The sequence below is a fragment of the Barbus barbus genome, assembly GCF_936440315.1.
Source record: "Barbus barbus genome assembly, chromosome: 1".
In the NCBI taxonomy this organism is placed as follows: Eukaryota; Metazoa; Chordata; class Actinopteri; order Cypriniformes; family Cyprinidae; genus Barbus; species Barbus barbus.
This window is the reverse complement of record NC_136729.1, coordinates 35,658,993-35,679,016: the sequence shown is the minus strand read 5'-3', so window position 1 is coordinate 35,679,016 and position 20,024 is coordinate 35,658,993. Positions and strand designations below refer to the sequence as shown.

The window sequence follows — 20,024 nt, the reverse complement described above, 5'->3', positions numbered from 1 at the left end:
TAAACCAACTCTTTGTGAAAACATTCAGAGTCACAAAAGCAACACTTTGATATTATTAAAATAACAAAATATGGATGACGTCGAAATAAATAAAAGGAATAGTTTAAGTGGCAGCGTTCCTCATTTGTAAATCATTTTGGATAAATTGGATATTGCATGTTAAATGAATAAATGTGAAGGTACATGTAAGTGTGCCGACTTAATTTTCCATTTACTTTGCTAAAATAAACAAGTACTCAAACAAAAGAAGAAAAACAAGAGAGTTAAATAACTGTGAAAATTACCAGAACAAATCTAGCTGGGAATATGGCAATAAAAAAAAACGAGAGAGAAATTTTAGAAGACAAGAAAAGAGAGAAAAAAGATTTATATTAGAACGTTATTGTGTAATTGTGCCATTTGCAGAAATTCTCCACCTTAGGGAATATATATTTAGCATAATGAGGGGAATTTATTTGTTTACATGAATTATGCTGAAATATTTGTCACTTTTATATGCCAACAAATTTGTGAAATGCAAAATCTTCTAATACAACTATTTTATTACTATTTAAATGTACCAAATGAGATCTTTTTGAAACGTTCTTTGCATGCAACACAAGAAATGTATGCCCTTAGTCTTATGTACATAACATAACAACTGGAAATTGCATTCATTTTATTCTGTCTCTACACCCTTCAATCTGCTAGTTAAGAGTAGCACCTAAATTCAGTAATTAAAGATTATTATTCAGTAATTATTATTCAGTAATTATTATTTCCCAACCTCTCATCAGACTTACCTTGGTCCTGGACGTAGTATGCCAGAAACAAGTCCAGCTCTTTCACCGAGACAGTGATGTGGTGGGGTTGGACGCAAAGTGCCGGGTTGGTGCAGTGCGGGGACTTGACTAGCCGCTCCCCATCTGTGCTCTCCAGCGGAATACCTTTAAACAGGATGACCATCACCAGGTCCAGCCGCCACACTTTATCAGCCTGCCTCAGGCAGTCGATTCGGCGGATCTTGCCCTTCTGATCGGGGTTGGAGAGAACGCAGCACGGGTGCTTCTTGCCCGTTACACTGAGCACAAAGTCCTCCCGGTACTCTTGCCGGATGTCCTTGCGCAGCTTGGCCAGGAGACGGGATGCCCACTTCTGTTTGATTTCAGGCTTCTCGCTGAGCAGCTCATCTTTCACGGCCCGTTCCTCATCCTTGGACATCCGCTTTTCGTGCTTCTTGAAGTACTTGCGCTTTCGTGCCTGTAGGTTGAACCAGGTGTAGGCTATGGCACGGACATGAGGGAGCAGTGCCTCGATAAAGGGATGAAACTCATCCTGAGAAGAGAGAAGGAGAGAAAAAGGAGAAAAATTGAGCAGGAGCAGAAGTGACCTTTTGGCATGGGTTCCCGTCTGAATTAGCCAACAGCCTGTGCAGCCAGAAACGAAAGAGGAAAAAAGCGGTTTAAACGTCAATTCAGATAAAAATCATTTATAAGTAGATAAAAGTGACCATTTAATGGTCCAGAAAAATCATTAAACAGAGTTACAGTTACAAATATATTTTTCTAACTCTACTATTCCATTTCCTGCTTTTAAATAACTTTTAAGCACTAAAGTTTTTTAAAATGAGATTTTAAAGCATCAACTTGACACGTTTATCTACCATCTCCACTGTGATTGCAGGCAGCACTGGCCTGCCTGCAGGTGTCGAAGGCACGCTGAAAAAGGACGCCACTGTTTACTGCGTCTGCCCGCGCCGTGCCAGCGTAGAGCAGACAGTTCTAGAATCACCAATCACTCTCTCCCCTTCTCTCTCTCTAACCCCCTTCTCTCACTCACTCACTCTCCTTCTCCAGCCATGCTCAAAGCACCAGTCCGTGTGTTGGCACAGGAGAGCATGCATCCCCCATACTTCCAGATCTCTTATCAAAGCGTCCTGCATTCCTAAAACAGCCCCTACCACAGAGCCCTGCAGAACCTCTTAGAATCAAGGAAAAATGTGTCACTAAATGCCTTAGACCAGGATAACTGAGGGCACGATCATCCACCACACTTGCAAAGACATCAAGAAAAATGGGAACATGTCTTTTGTCGAAAATGAAAGTACAAACATACCCAAGGTCAGAAGTATTGGTTAAAGCTTTTAACTAAACATGGAAAAGTGAAAAAGCGGCGGGGGAAAAAAATCTGTTTTACACCTTCACCTTTTACTCTTAACTATGAGAAGGTGTTTGCGGTCCTTGGGAATCACTTAATTTTCTAGCATTAATGTACCACAATTATTCCAAGGCCCTCAAAAATCAAACCAAGATGGACAATGAAAATGGCATCTTGGCACAAAAGTCACATTCTTCAGGCCTCAGACCCGTTTGGGTAAGTGTGGCACTAAAATGCCAAACCAAAACTAAAGTGGCCTGACTCCTCAAGCAAGCGGCACAGCTAATTCACACTTGCCTTATTCAGCGTAAGGCTTTTTGTCTTCATATGCCTCAACTTGTTATATAGCTTTACACAACAAACTTAGCAAACGCAGTTGCCAATTTTACAGACCATTGAGTAACATTTGCTCAGTTTTTTTTTTTTCACACATAATCTCCTCATCCTCTCAGCAAAAGAAAATGATTTAATATTACTGAGAAATTTCAATCATGTTTTAAGATATAAAACTGAACAGGATAACTTTTCACACTAAACAGTGAAAGACAAATACCACCACTTTCTGAGTCCACATTATAATTTTTAATGTAAGAAAAAAAGACTATTCTTCTACGGTCAAAATTTCCATAAACTTTGTAAATTCTTATTAAAGGACAAGAAGGTTTAAGACGTAAAAAGACAATGAGAGCAATGTGTGAGAATCTCAACACAATGAAAAAGAGAAGACCACCTTTACGCACACACTCTGCAAACTTCTGTCATTTTTTCCACTTGCACATTGAAATATGAACAAGGACTGCAGTGAATAGATCTAAGAAGAGTTAAACCACATATTGTTCTGTGTGCAGGCGGGCAGCAGCTCTTTGGGAAACCACAACCAGCACACCACTGCCCGTATTTCAGTGACAGCTCCACACAGATAGCCCACACTCAACCACTGTATAAATACAAACAAACTACACAACTTTGAAATGCATGTGAAATCTATAACGCGACAATGTGCAATAGTGTGTGTTGCTCAAGACAAATGTGTGTGTGTGAAAAGCTGTTGTAAATTTGTAATGAAAATTGTATTACAACCAAATGCACACTGAATAGTCCACTCAACAAAAAATATACACAGTCAAATAACAATTCAGACAATATGCAAAAAGGATCTTTGTTCAATCGTTTTGTTCTACTATAAACTTAATGTTAAGAAAAAAAATGTATTTGACTGAAAAAAGCCATTACTATTTTTGTCATATTGCATTAAAATACATTACTGAGGCCTTGAAAGATCTCATATCCCAACGATGTAAAATTAAAATCATAGTAAATGTAATGTGAACTTAAAACATTACATTTATCTGTTGTCATATAGCTGTTATGCAAACTGGTCCATGTTAGGATTTGATAAGAGTAACACGAGGTTGTGGGCTGCTCAGGCTCGAGGTCCTCTCACCATATCTCAGTCAATCACTCTCTGATGCCAAGGAAAATATAAACAGTAAAATTGTGTCAGCCAAAGCCGGCGGACTCTGTCCAACCACTGAATCAACCTTATCATTGTTTTAATCTTAATTCACTCTATGAGAGGATCTCCCAGTTCAAACTACAGCAAGTTTTCTTTAGTTGAAGGTAAGGCCAAACAGTGAGCTCTCCATAAATGAATTCAAACTCACTGTCCTAACCTCGCTTTCGAGATTAACAGTATTGAGATATCTCCCTGTTGTTCATCTCATATAATATTGCTTTGTTTAATCAAGTTCATTTCTGCAGCAAAATAAATTGAGTACTTTACGGACGACATCAAATTAAAATAATTTTATCTTTTTTATAAAAAGAGTTCTTCAATGTTTCTTCAAAGAAACACAATGTATTGCTGTGTAAATTGATTATATGGCTCTGTGAAGGTAAAAAAAGTGCGTGTACATTAACCTATAGGTTTGTCAGATTAGGGTACTGATTTGTGGTAATTTAAAGTGCCAGAATGTAGATGGTTTTCCTAAAAACTAGAGTAAATATTATTTACTGAATTTAAAAAAGGTTCTTCAAAACGGCTTCTTCGTTCTAATTTGAATCTTTATTTAAAGGTTGCATGCTATGTTTCAATGCATCGATTTAAATGTATTTTATAAGGCACGACGTCGAAGAAGTTGCTGAACTACGATACTTCAAAAGACAAGAGGGAAGTGTACAATAAATGCGCATATAGACTATGTAACTGCAGTAGTTCTTCACAGAAATCAGAAATCACCTACAGAGTGATAATTCAAAAATATATAATATACCTGTGTGAGACAAATCGGCGAATACATCGTGGATCGCGCTGTTATTCAAAGTCCTGAAGGGTATCACAGATGATTGATATTATCGCTTCATTCTTCAGAGCTCGTGCTGCTCCGTGCACGTTTGACTAAGACCTGATATCCTCATTCAAAAAACACGCTCTTATCCGGCACCAGAGAGATAAGCATTTAACCGATCCTGGCCGCTGTTTAAGAGCACAAAAGACTGTAAACGGAGTGAATCTAGACACATCCACAGCCCGCCGCGGAGTAAAAAGCTACCGGAATCTGAGTTGAGTTTTAAAGAGGAATCTTCAATATTATATCGCACGTGCAATAAGAAAACTTGAAGGCGCCTAATTTCTGATCATGTGTTTGATTTTCAAACTTGATATAATATGGGCCGGTAACACCCTCTAGTCTGCTGGAGCCTAACAAATCAGTCTGAAGATGATTTTTTTTTCGCCTTTAATTACACAGTCATACTCCTCCTCTTCCAGCAAGCGCATATACCATATTTCCAGCCCACCTCGACTGCACCTCCGTGACACTCACAAAGATTTAAGCAATTTCCCACTTTTTATACAAGTGTCTTTGTTTTCCGTGGAAAGCACTTCAGGCATGCAGAACTATGAAACACAGCGTACGAGCACAATACAGTAGCCTATGTAAAGATTTTCGCTGGTTTCTTCCATTAAAAATTAAAACCATTTAGGCCATTCATATCTGTTCACACAAAAGAAACAACAAATACACAAAGCTTATTCGTTGACCTTATTTTGCGTCCATATATTACATGCTTTAGTTATATATCTGAATTTGTATTACAAATATGCCTTTGACTTTGATTAGCTACATTTTATGCGTTGTCTTAATAAAAACAAAATTGCTTATATGATCAAATCATGATATTAGGGTACACAAAGAAAGTAATTTTTGACTAGCCTATTTTATTGGTTTAAGTTTACTTTCACTGTCAGCTATTATAAACCAGTACAGGGCATTACTTTTAAAACATCAAGGCTCTTTTATTACATCATACGCTTGGAAATGCGCGGATTATTACAGATGCGAATGCAAGTTTGGGCCTGCAGCGCTCGCAAAAGAAGTCAAAACTGAATAAATGACTTATATCCACTGTGATTTCAGTGCGATTTAAAAGTAGGACAGTTTAATTTTGGGAGAAAGGACAACAGTCTGCGGTAGTGCACGGTTCTATTACGCATACCAGTGAGAGATGAGCACAGGGCCAGTTTGTTTGCTGGACAGATAATGATTCCTTTCGCTTTACATCGGCATCTTAAGCCCACCCCCTCCGTCCAACTCAGAAGTCCAAAACGTTCAACAATGACTTTATGAAGACTGAATCAATTACTAAGATTAACCACAATGGACCAAGACAAAAGCGCAATGCAACAAACTCCAAACATGTTAATAGTAAAACAATTGATCGGTTCGTGGACGTAAACTATTCTGCAGACAAACATCGACGCCTACATACAGCAACGTTATCATTTGTCGGAAAAAACAGTTGATACAATGTAAAAATAGACACAGCAAGTGCCGTTGCGTAAAACAGTCCGAGACACGCATTTAAATAACAGCAGAACAGTGTGAGTAAATATCAACACGACTTGTCCAGGTATTCGCGCTGCTGCTCCGTGCCAGAAGTGCACTGCTATTCAATAGGGGGAGAGTTTTAGCGAAGAGGCACAAACTCGACTTCTGACACAATGATATGACCCATATGGGACGTTTGCCAATGCATGACATAAACAATCCAACATTACTATCATTTTTTTCTGCAGTTTTAAAGTGTCTTGTTCATTTCAACTGTGAAACGTAACGCTATTGCCCTTTTGAGGGTACATACGCGCAACACAGCAACTCGAGAAAAATATTCACAAATATTAGTAAGACAGTGTTTTCCATCGTAACGTACCATTGCACTGTATTGCATGGAATTGAAGGGGGTTCCTGGAGGCCGGATGAAACTGAAGCCGGTACGCTCACATGCCCCAAAATTTTGCTTTTTATTTTTTTTCTCTCTCTCTTCGTTTCACGTTGTAGTGCTTACAAAAATGAACACCGGAAGAGAATTCTTGGCAGACAGTCGGCAATATCAACTCAGCGAGCACCTCTGATATTTTTTTTATCTTCCTTCCTCTGCAAGTCAGTCTTTTTGGATAGCTTGGTGGTTAAGTTGAACGCGGTCCAGAATGGGCTGAGTTTTTGGAAGTGGGTAGGTCTGCGCCTTCACTTTCTCTGTCTGTCGTCGCTGTTGCTCGCAGGCAGCAGCCAAACGTAGCTGCGCATTTGGAATTACATCCTCGTTTCTGATTGGCTGGCGCACCGGCGGAGCTCCGCTCTGCGTTCCATGCCCTAGGCCCCTCACTTCCGCTCGGCAGGCAGTGTCACTATTTGCATATTAACACTGACCAAGTCCCATCAAACAGAGACCGAGAGAAATTTAGACTAGTGGCTGAAGATAGGTCAAATTCCTGTGAGCATTTTGGCTTTGGGTATTAAGAATTCCTTGTGCACCGGCATGAAAGCAAATAAATTACTACTAAATCAATTAGTATTATTAAAAGAAAAGAAAAGAAAAGAAAAGAAAATAAATTTTTATTTTAATTAAATTGATAATAACGGTTCTCATACTCTCATTCACACTGTTGTTTGTTGGTGTATGTCCTATTTTGATACATAATCTTAACACTGTAATATTGGACACCCCAGTTCTAATAATACAGACCGTCTATATATATATATATATATACATATCACTAAAACATTAAGATATTCTATGATATAGCAAATAAAGATACCACTGTTCGGGAGCACAATGATGGCACTGATCCAGCCCAGAACACCAGAGCGCAGCACACGCACACACGCACACACACACACACACACACACACACGAGTCCAACAGCATAAGAATGAAACGCGCATTTGAGCATGTTTATCGATGTCATCAAAGCATGCGACAAGAAGTATTAAAACGGAGTAATTATATGTCACGTATTTAGATAAGAACTGCGATAATGGTCTATAACAGAAAATACAAACAACACATATGAATTAGCTATTAGTTATTCTGACGAATTTTATTTTTTATATATGCCACAAGACATGCAATTTATGTGTTGATGTTAAACAAAATAATTTTGTGATCCTTGAGTCTTTAAGTTAGGTCAGTTGTTACAAAATCAATCGAGAAATGTCACTTGAAACACTATGTAATGTGACAAATTGTTTAATCGTTCGGTAGGCTAGGACTTTTTTTTAGAATTTCAACAGAAGAAATTGCATCACGTTATGGTTATGTATAGGAAGCATTTTTTTATCTGTCAGATATAAGAACTTTAAAACTCTTTCACCTACAATGAAGCGTGCCGATCCGAACACCCACATAATAAACACATGTTTTTTGGGGACATCCTTGCTCTCCACGACATAAGTCGTCACCTCGGCTGTACTCGTGCCTCACCAAATGAACCTGCCAAGATAAACAACTTTTACAGAATGAATCGTTTATTCAGGTTTACATCGCACACTTGTAGTTAAAACACAGGGCTTGTTGGAGCATTATCGAGGAGGTGGAGTGTGATACGAAATGAAGCGAAAGGGCTCTAAATTCTTAGACGTAAACTTTGGCAAGCTCAGTTGTGAGTGGAGGACAGGAAACCATTATTAACGTATATAAACAGCGATGTCCAGTTGAAGAGTTTAGTTAATTCTGCTCGCTTGTGTCTGTCAAGTTTCACATGAGTTTGGATATGTGTCGCGTGCGCACAGCGAGCCGGTACTGCCTCCGTAAGTTCACTTCATTTCATGTACAGAGGTGTTCTAGTCTCTCGCATCGAGACATTCAACGCCAAACTTTAAAGTCATAAATTCTCGTTTTACTTGTGCAGTACGTAGGCTATATACAGCGAATGGATATGTGGGTCGCTGTATTAAGATGATATTTCGTTTCAAATGTCTCTAGAAATGATACAAATTCTAATTCTTTTTAGACCATGGTGTAAAGAAGAGCAGGGAGTGAACGATTAAAATGTGTTTTCATAGGTTAGCAAACCTAGTATTTCGCTGTTCAGTAAGCATTCGTCAAGTCCTACGAGTGAACATTACTCGAGTATTAAATATGATACATATTGTTTCAAAAAACATCTTTGCCTTGCAACGTGCAAATTGATTTATAAAGCTGGCAAACAGTTGAGTGGCGAAATGTTTTTATTAAATGGAAACCAGTGACCTGGGGCTTTTGAATAAATAGCCTTTGCCACTCCTTTTTATGTCTATACCATAAATCAGTTAACCGGGCAGCAAAGGGACATACGACCGTCTAAAAAGTGCTACCATAAAAAGACTACCATAGCTCATTACCGTCTGATCTATTCTACATGTCTCCTTATACGTTATATTTTTTCCGCAAACGATGTTAAAAAGTTATTGTTATTAATATTATTATTATAAGCAACTGATAGCCTGCCAGCCCATCATTTCCATTTATACCTTTCATTCTGAGACCTAGAAGCGCTTCTCTACCATGTTTTAGTGGGATTTCTACATTTATATCATTAATGGAAAAAAAAAAATCTAGTGCTTTGAATCGTTTGAGCACGCATTGTCAATCAATAATTTATAAATTGTAGTAATATTTTTATATATAAATTACATATTTACATATAAGCCTATATGAATTAGTCTAGATTACACAAGTCAAGTCTTATATGGTAGGATATTTCTCTTTTTATGTAGATAAAAATACAATAAAAGACTATGGACATTTATTGTTTTTAATAACACTCTCTCTTTAACCAAGCAACCTTGGGTTTGAATGTCCGTTTTGTGTTAAAATATAACACGTGTTTCTTGGCGGCCACTTTGACCAATGTAAAAACTGCAGCTAGCCTATTGTAGCTATTAATAAAACTGTGTTGTATTTTCCATTTATTTTATTAGCTTATCAATTTTATCATCATGCTCAAGTTAGATGAACATGAATACAGGTCGACGTATGAATATGAAATTGATCAATCATTTATTTATTTATTTGTATTTTATATTCTCAGTCTGCTTTTCAGGTGAATAACGTAGGCTCACTTTTCCTTTTTTTAAAACAATAATTATTGTGTGGTCGTGTTTTGTCTATTCAGTTTAAAATAAATTCATATTAATAATTTCATATTACATTTTCCACACAATACCTTGTCAGGGTGTCCCCCGTCTGTGGGCCAAGAATCTGGCTTCAGCCCCCGTGACCCTAAAGAGGATAAAGCGTTTTGGGAAATGGATGGATTTCGTGTAATTCCGCTTCATAATTGGAATCTTTGTGAAGTGCTAAATTCTAAATCAATTGTGCTAAAACACAAATGTTTAACAATTAGACATCATAGTCCGTTTTTGTTCAGCGCACAAGGCGCACGCTGGTCGAGTATTATACTATTATTATGTTTTATAATAATATGTAGTCTAGTTTTGCAGTGTAAGTGGTCTTTGCTCTTATGTGGCCTGATTACATCCAATGCATTTTCATATCGCGCCACAAGGCCATGTTTGTATCAGCGGGCCTAGACTGCAAGCAGGTAATGTTAAATGAGACTCAGATCTTTGCATTTTGGTCATTTACAAAAGAACGTGTGTAGACTGCATCAAAGAATGCCAGCCCTTATGAAAATTAATCACGGTTTTATTGTCGTAAAAGTGTAGTAACCATGGTTTTTTTGGTGTATTGATTACCATTTGTATAACCAGTTTTACTACACATACCATGGTTAAATTATGGTTAGTGTAGCAAAACCATGGTTAATTTGTGGTTTAACTAGTAACCACAAATAAAAAAAAATTAAAAACTATGGTTACAAATAGTAACCATAGTTTTTTATTTTAATTTTTTTGGTTTTGATTTGTGGTAAAACTATGGTTATTTTTCGTAAGGGAGTGACCACGTTTTCGAGTCCCCTACATTTAGGCTACTGTAGTTCCAAAAGAGCACATCGTTTAAGAATGGCTTAGAAACCTGCAACCTACCTTAGACATCAAATAACAGTTTTGTCTATTAACCAAAGGATGTCCTTTAATCACTTTAATTTTGTGGTTTTATACTTAACAGGACCACAGAGTGCCCACAGATTAGCCACTTAAAGCCATCCGTGAATCAATAGGCCACATGAAATATAGTCCAGCTATATGTAAAAAAAAAAAAAAAAAACACTCAAGAGTCGTGACGTGTCATATCTACGCATTCTTTCGGAGACTGCTGTTGCGATGCCACAGTAATAGTAAAACCTTAGATATGTATCAATGAACCTTCGCCGTGACTGTATAGTGGTTAGTAACCTACACTGCGTTGTGGCCGCAGCCACTTTGGTTCGAATCCGGGTCACAACAGTGAAAATAGAAGAGTTACTTTAGCGTTGTTACTTGATTTGACTTGATAGAAATTAAGCAGCAGCAGCATGTTAGCTGATTAGTTCATAATATACTGTTCGAAAACGGTGAGCTACTCGGTATAAATAAGTGTAATAAATAATACTGAGTGTCGGTATAAATAAAGCTGACATAATAACTTAACCTCCACAGAAAAAAAAATAGTTTCTTAAAAAATCAAACTTTTAATCAGTAAAATAATTGTGATTATTACTTTTAATTAGGCCTATACAAAAAAAAATCTATATATATATATATATATATATATATTATTATGTAAATAATTTCAAAATACCGTTTTCTAAGGCAGAATGTGCGGCGCCCCCAGCACCTCTTGGGTGTTTTACTCTTCCAGAAGTTATGAGGCAGTGTTCGTACAGCGCAGTCTGCATTCAGCCCACATGGATGCGGTAGGAACTGACTGTTAGCGAGCCGTGGTTAGTACTCTGTGTTGTGGCCGCAGCAAGCCGGTTCGAATACGGGTCACGGCAAACGTTCCTATGTAATGCTGCTATTTTGAGTGACAAAATCATATGTTCATATTCTGAAAATGCTAAAGAAAAAAATCTAAATCGCCTAAAAGTCTGCAAGTAGGCTTATTGGTGATATTGTAGTCTACCATATAGCCTAGTGTCTTTTTACACTTCTAAACTTCTCTTTAATTGAAACATTTACTTTCAATTTATATTCTTGTAACTCAAAAAATAGGCTATATATATATATATATATATATATATATATATATATATATATATATATATATATATATATATATACAGTGACGACAGAGAGGAGACAAGCATATCCAGCATCTGACTGATCTGTATGTTTTTAGGATATTTTAAGACACTCTCAGTTTTTAATATTTACGCACCAGACGAATTAGGCACCAGAGGGCAGCAAACGACCATGTAAATGAAACCACTGCTACAAATGGATCATTAAGAAAACTTGGCAGAGATAAAGACTAATTAATTACCTTAATGTGTCCAGTTGAGATTACCGCACCTGTAGTAATTCTGGACACGGATATTTCTGACTGTTGGATGGTAGAGACTACTAAAAGTGTAGCTAATGTTATTAATGAAAACGCATCAACAATGGCCCAAACCAGTGTTTTACCAGTGTTGAATTTACCATCAAAGGTGGGTCAAATAATTTATTTCTTTTACACATTCACTTAGTGAAATGTAGCGAAATGCAATTAAAGTTAGATACATACATGTGTTGTTTTTGTTACAATGTCATTTTATTTTTAATGTTAGTTTTTTTTATTTCCTGTCTTTTTTGCCCAATGATTCATCTTTAAATGTAAAACAAAACAAAAACTCTCACACACTTACACATCAAAAACCACACTCAATGACACACAGAAGGAGCTCTTTTGCACCTGTTGACAACCATGAAAGCCTGTCCTTGTTCCTCGCTACTACGAACCAGCCACCAAGAACAAGAGCAACAACGAGATGCACGCTCAAATAAACAAGGAGAAAGCTTATAGTAAACATGGAATCCTGCCAAAACCACTGCGTCCCATTCACACTCTCACACACACACCCGTCCATGCATCGCAAATCCTTCAGCTACGAGAAAAGCAGCAGGCCTCCACAGAAGAGCCAGGCAAAACGGCTGTGTGCTTGCTTTCTCTCTCTATGTGCGTCTGTCTCCCTCCTCACTTCAATAGGTCTTGATTGACAGGACAAGCATGCACCTATGTCGCATGAAATGTGCATCCCTGCAGGCCTTTGTCTGGTCTCAGAACACATGTTCCTGTAACAATGTGCATCTTCATTAGCCACAACTATAGAAGCATGATATTTATCTTTCATCTTCGCTAAAGAGGGGGTTTCCGCCACAAACAGTGGCATAAACACTGAAGTTGTTTTCTTGTGATCACATCACATTAAAAGTGTATGTGTGAAGGGTATGTTGAAGGATATCGAATCGATAATATTAGGATGTGCAAAGTTGAGTCCTATTAATACTCCAAGAAATTAGAGTAGGGACGTCCCTGTAATAGTGATGAGAATCTGCCAGTTACCACAATTCTAATATGTAACTGTATCACATATGCATCAGTACGGCAGTCCATTTACATTCAAGTGTTTGATTCTTCTGTCTGTGGATCTAATGACTTTTATTTAAATTCTGTCTTATCAGTTGGCACTGGATAGTTTCAGCACTAAAGCATATAAATGAAGGTAAGCAGCTACAGTGAGATTAATAATCATTAAAATGCATTAAAGTTACTGTTCACCCAAAAAATGAAAATGCAGTCATCATTTACCCAGCAGGTTGCTCCAAACCTGTATCTCTTTCTTCTGCTGAACACAAAAGAAGATATTTCGAAGAATGTGTTGAACTGATAATTTAGAATGTGTTCCTTACCATGGAATTCAGTGGGGACAATCAGCTGCTCAGTTTTGTGTTGAGCAGAAGAAAGAAACTCGCACAGGTTTGGAACAACCTGGTGGGTCAATGAAGGCAGATTTTTTTTTAGTTTGTTTGAAGAAAGACTTTTTTTTAACAATAGTCTAGCGTTTTAATACCTTGTAGTTTAGAGTTCTAATACTTCCTATAAATGATTCTTCTCATGCACCAGTTTAGGACTAATGCCGCTGGTAAACAACAAATGATATAATCATAATTTATCTGCAGGTCTCTCATTGCTTCTGCTGGTAGACATTTAGGGTGTAAACTAGTCTGCATTGAGTGAATTAAGGTTTAAACAAAATCAACAGTTTTTCTTTGTTTCATGAGGTTTTAAAAAGATTAAAAAAAACAAAGAGAAACATGAGGAGCAGTAAACAAGAATAAACTCAGCCTTACACAATTATTATTGATGACCTTAATTCATAATCTCAATGTATACTTAATTCTCCTATATTTAATGAGAACAGTTAATATAAGTGGCCAGGTTACATTAATACATTCCCCCATGCAGCAGTTCTGGTCCATACCTTGATGATTCCCTTTTTCCTCTCTCAAGGCTCCTTTCTTTCTTAACGTCCCCTCATCGACCCCCCAACCCTGTTTAGAACAAAGAGGCCTTTTGTTTCCTAATTGCCCTAAGCAGATCTTTGTCAGGCATGGCTACACATTGCTGTAACAGTTAAAGAACCCCTGGTCGATCATTTTCTTCACAATGCTCGCCATCTGATCTCTCAAAGATAAGTCAACAGATAGTAAGCATACTAATACGCCTTTTCACAGCTTTTTTGAAGTCTCACATGTACACATATTATAAGTGTCAGTATTCCAAAAGGATTCAATAAGTACTCAGGCTGCGTCCGAATATGCATACTTCCCTACTATATAGTAGGCAAGAAAAAGTATGCAAAAAGAGTAGGATGTCCAAATTCACGGTTGAGGAATTCAGAACCATACTTAGCATAATACTCTTACTATGTTTACCATATACCAAAGTAAGAGACAAGTAAACCATTTTTAATTTGATTATGAAGTTTGCCATGCATCACACGTTTGTACAGGATTTATTTTCCTCGTTGGAGATGCTAAGTACAGTCTTGTACCTTTGTCTTTTTGTCTGTTTTTTTGTTTTTTTATACTTTTTAGGCATCTAATCAAAGCTAGTAATGTTTTGATTGCAATGTAATGTTTAACCTTGTTGCTGTTTGGTTTGGTTCTTGACATATATGTTTAACGAAAACTTAGCAAAGTCCCTATGGGAAAAATACTTCTGGAAACAAGGCACCTGAAAAAGTGTGCAGGCACTGTTGCTCACTGACAAAGATAGGTCGCATGACAACATGGTAAATGTAGTACATCTGGATTACATTCATACTATAGAACATAAATCCTATTCGGACAGGACTAGTTTTCTTTGCGATTTTAATCCCATCGGAATCTGCCAAGTCTGTGTTTTTCAAACACATCTTCTGAAAAAAAAAAAATCCAGAGCAAATTTCCTACTCTTTTTCCAGCAAACTCTGTGGTCCTCTGAGAATGTGTCTGCCATGTGTGTTTTTGACTGACCTGACCTACTGTGTGTGCTAGCGTATGTCACACCTTTCAATATGAACAGCATCTTATGAAACAAAAATAGAAAATAGAAGTTTAAAATACATATCAAATTTAAAAATATAACATTATGAAGCGCCAAATCGCTTAAATTTCTAAGACTGAAAATTTTAATATCAGCATCAGGTAAGCTATATGTATAGATTTATCTGCTTAGTTACATGGGTTAATTACAAGCTGCCATTTCTATAAACCCATGTTAAGTTTATTTAAATAATGTCTTAATAATAAATTATAGAAACTCAAACATCATTCAGAAAACTCAGCAAAGGTTGTTCAGTCCCATCCGAATATAGGGCTATACTTTTTAAATGGCCACAAAGTAATGAATGATTCAACAAAAATACCTATGATATTTAATAGTATTGTCTTAACTGATGTGACAGTTGTCTCAGATTTATACTGACACCTATGGGTGCAATATCATGCAAAATAAATACTGTTTAGTACCGCTGTCATTGTAGAAAGGCTCTACTCACAGTCAGCTAATTTATTTCTCAAGAGTAAGTGTCCAATAAAAGATAAAGTGAGTAGTATTTAGGTGTCACATGATCTTAAAATGGCGGTCCACATGCAGTGACCTGCTTCATGTAAAGTAAAACAACTAGGTATTTTACTTTTGTTTTATTCTCTGTATTAATCTGATTGCAGCATGTCCTTCAGCTTTGGAAAGACTTTAAACAAATAACAGCAAGGACAACAACAACAACAATAATATAAAATGTATTGTCATTGAATATGTTATACACAATGACACAAACTGTACTATTAGAATAATTATTATGGCAGTAGTGGTGGTAGAGTAATAGTGGTACTAGAGTTTGATGGTGAGATGAAGGTGACACATGCTGCTCTGATACACATTGCTGGCTGAGAGCAAGTTAGAGGAAGTTGAGCTTGATCCCTACGATAATGATCAAACTAACCTGAGGTGTGCCCAGCAGCCGGAATAATTAACACTGTGATTATGAAGAGAGTTTCGCTTCCAGACAAACAAAACATTTAGTTGTTAGATCAGTCTGAGGATTTGAGTCTAAATCAAAAGCAGCAAGGTGACCTATCTAGAACGTCACTACTGTCATAATGTCAGCTGACACTAATCCCATGTTGTGATCAAGTTTCACACTGGTTACTGAAGGGTTAAACCTTAAGCTCCTCATGACTCTTCTCTTTTTAGGAATGTCCTTTAACAAAAATTTACATTAATACAGAGTGTTTACTATTGTCCTCTTGCATTATCGACACTCTATTTTCCTGTTTAATACTGTAAAGCTGCTTTGATACAATCTGTATAGTAAAAAGTGCTATATAAATAAAGGTGACTTGACATTTACAGACCATTTATATTTAGATTTACAGTCGCCACACCTGGCGTAAAAACAGACAAGTCCTAACATAAACACCGCTTACTTTGTCTGGCCATGGTCACCATGTTGATCATCATCTGACCAACAGCCCTGAACATCAGAGCCCAGTGGTCATCCAATCAATATCATAGACATCGTTGTCACAGAATTTCCTCATTTATTTCTTCCCCTACTGCTAATCCTTTTAATTACTGCCTTACTCAATGCTAATGTTGTTCACGATTAGTTGGTATTATGCTAATCTTCGACCCACATTCGGCAGGAGAGCAGGAGCATCGTCTGAAGGCCAGATTGCTGGGAGGCTGGCATGCAGACTGACATCAGTCTCCCAGCTGCACAAAGCAAGCCAGACAGAGGGACTTATGCAAAAAAAAAAAAAAAAAAAGGCCCTTAATAAACAAAAAAAATGGGGGACCGTAGTGTGTACCTTAATGAACGACTGTTGGCCACAGGGATTAGCGATAAATGCTGCTTTCCTCTCTTTCCTAGCCCACCCCAGCATCTGCTGACAGTTCTGACATTTTGAGCCAGTTTCTTAGTCTTGAGTGTCTGAGTGGTTTGTGTTTCAAATTAAGCCATGTCTTTTTTTTTTTTCTTTATGTGAAACACAGGAAATAGAAATATTGTGAAATGTTCCAAATTCTCGACTGAACTCAGATATTCCATTGGACACTGCATCTGTAAACACATGGCATATTTTAATATTTGATTAATGTATACATATCTACTATATGATATTCATGTTTACTGTAACATTTGTGACCCTGTCTGTGAAATCCAGGCTAAAGTCTCAAAGTCTATAATCTAATTATGAGATAACAAAGCATTAAAGTTTGATTTCAACCATTAATTTCATTATTTCAATCTTTGACACAGCCTTACTCAGTCAATATTGAATATATAAAGGTTACATTTTCACAGAATGTTCTTTACCTTATAAAGCATGATTTTATGTAAAAAAAAAAGCTGGGTTTTCACAACAGAGTCACATTTGTACTGAAAATGATTAACTATAAATGTTGTGTCAGTGTTCCAGATTTAATTACTGCCTTTTTATTTACAAATGTTCATGTAAGAAAATATACAACATGCATAATATTTAAAAAATTACTATTTTAATAGTGCACAATAAAACACTAATGAGTGTGTAAACCCTAACCAATACCCTGTCTACAACCAGAAAAGACAAATGTTAACATTCCTTATAAGCAAAGAACGATGGTCACTGCAATCGTCCTCAAAATAAACACATAAAAATAATGTAACTTTAAATAATTTATAATCCTTATACAATTTAATTTCTATTTGTTATTTAATTTGTTGATGAGCCCTATAGACTCGTAGACAAATGGCTCAGACAGAAGCCACAGTTTTACACAAAATGAATGACTAATTACTTAATGACTATAACTGAAAACACAAAAGTGTTATATAGTATACAAATAAGCGAAGCAAGTTATCATAAAATTTTGGACAACAAAGTTGTTTCCTTTCTAAACAATGTTTTAGCTATAAAGTGTTTATAATGCTAAATCATGCTAATTATGTTTATAATGCTAATAATAAAATAAAAATGACAAATTAAAACACTGATTTTGAAGCATCCCTTTATACCCTAATTGTTGTAACTGCCCTATTAAAAACACAATGATAAACTGTTCACTCACAAGATGGCTCGCAAAAGGAAAAAGTATTTAACTTAAAAAAATAAAAGAACATTTACATTCATAGTGGAATGAGAACCAGCAGTAGCTTCATTGAAAGCGACACTCAAACAAGAGGCTTTTGTCTGCCAAGTAGAAAAATAGACAAACACAGAGAAAAATGTCAGCAAGTGCCGGGCAAGTCCACATCTTGTGCGACAGTGTCTAGTGGAGTTAGTCACGAAATCAACCAAGCAACATCAAAAACATCATCAGAAATCAACCAAGCAACGGCAACTGGAATAACACTTTATCTCTTATATTTCTTCTTTTAATTTTCATCTTAAGTGGCCATGGATCGTCGCCGATATACTTCCAAAATCTCCATAACAGCAAGAATTGGGATTGACCCCTTAAACCTTATTAAAGGTGAGTTAAAACCTAGAATTAGTATAGATCGCAGTATGCAAACAGAAGAGGGACTCTGAAAAAAAAAAAAAAACCTTGACCTCCTGACACAGAGTTTAACGCAGGGTCCTGACCTCACCTGACACCAGTGACATCCGTATCCAACACACATTTTGCTAAATATAAACACATTAGAAGACCGGGTATAAAGCAGGATCACAAACAGCAATATGCTAAAATAAATGTAAAAGAAATAAAAGTACAGCAGCAAAAAAAATGAAGCAAATATATACATACGTACACATATATGGTTTTACACATCACAAAAAGAGCTGTTAATAATTATGTAAATATTGCTAAATAACTTTTTCAAATGATAAAACAAAGAATTCAAATTCAAACGACTACTCTGCAAAACCTTTTCTGTAAGACATGCTATGAATCGCACTGAAGGAGGAGTTACGTCACTCAAAAAAATTGGTGGGAAAAAGCAAAGAAAAAAAAAAACTCCAAAAAGCACCAAACTTACCATCCACCAGGTCCTGGCTGTCATGTCATAACATAGCTGCCATTTGATGGAGCTGTCTGCCGTTTTCCCAGCCATTCTCCCGTCAGTAGCTTTCATCAGGAGCAGCTCAGGAGTAGATAACACACTAATCAAGCCTTCATCAGACGCCACTCTCTCAGCCCCATGTAGGCCAATCCTTATCACACTGCATTATGGGAGAAAAAAAGTGCACGCACACACACGCACGCACTTAAGCAGCCCTGTGCTACAACGATGACTCCAGCCTCCAGTGCTGCCTATAATGACAGGATCAGGATCTGAATCCCTCACACACTCACACACACAGAGAAAGCCCCCCCACCTCGGCCAGGACCTAAATTTTTTAAGCTGCACAGAACAGGAGCATGAATTTTTTTTTTTTTTGGCATCCTGAACAGTACAACAAGTGGGTAACCAATGAGGTGTCTCTGTGCAAGGACGGTTTACAACGTTTTTTTTTTTTGCATTTTCATTGGTTCTATATTGTTGATTATGGTTTTTGGACCAACCACCCCTCCACCCCCCATAAACACACACACACACACACATTTTGGCCCCCCTCCCCCATACGCTCCTCATGTTGATGAAGGGAGGCCCAAATGGGAATTATATTCCCCAAACAAAGACTGGGGAGTTTCATAGACATGAGAGCCGGGCACGGTTCAGATATCACAGACTTACAGCAAATGAGGGAGGGAGAGAGAGAGAGGGAGCAGGAAAGAGAGAAAGAAAGAGAGGCGCAAACACAGACAGGTATTCCAAGTCCATTTACTAACAAACCTGGCGTACTACTTCACCAAGGTTTGGCCATCACTTTCTAAACATTAAAGGACAAACTCTACTAATTCAGAATGAAGATTTAAACATCTTTATTCACAGACAGATTAAAGAAAATAAAAATTCTCAATAGTTGATTCAAATTAAGGTGTGTTGCTATGCCAATGAATTTAAGAAAAGTGAGAAAAATTAGTTATCCTGTCGTATTCTGAACTGAAACATTAGGTTATTGTTGAATCTGTTGATAAAACATTTTCATGTGATGATTCTTTATAAATGACTCCATAAAGCTCAGGAATGCACATTAGAAGTGTTAATCATTCTGTCATCTTCTCAAGTATCACTGAAGCAATACCAAATTGCTAATGTAAAGAAAGATAGTTTGTCAGAAAAATAG

The 20,024-nt window shown here is 36.9% G+C and overlaps 1 protein-coding gene across 8 annotated transcripts in view; it reads right to left on the bottom strand.

The window, feature by feature from the left end:
- LOC306885752 (nuclear factor 1 B-type-like) overlaps nucleotides 1-18,928 on the bottom strand; it is a gene marked incomplete at its 5' end in the record, with an annotated part of 96,871 nt that extends 77,943 nt beyond the window's left edge. For 3 of the 8 annotated variants that reach the window (XM_079442512.1, XM_079442516.1, XM_079442513.1), the window contains 2 exons: nucleotides 783-1,314; nucleotides 4,410-4,852. In XM_079442512.1, coding sequence (XP_079298638.1) covers nucleotides 783-1,314; nucleotides 4,410-4,436 — 559 coding nt within the window. Of the gene's footprint in view, nucleotides 1-782; nucleotides 1,315-4,409; nucleotides 4,853-6,348; nucleotides 6,745-18,832 lie in introns of those variants that run through there. The other 5 variants (XM_079442515.1, XM_079442518.1, XM_079442519.1 and 2 more) reach the window with 4 other exon arrangements.
- Nucleotides 18,929-20,024: the final 1,096 nt, after the last annotated feature.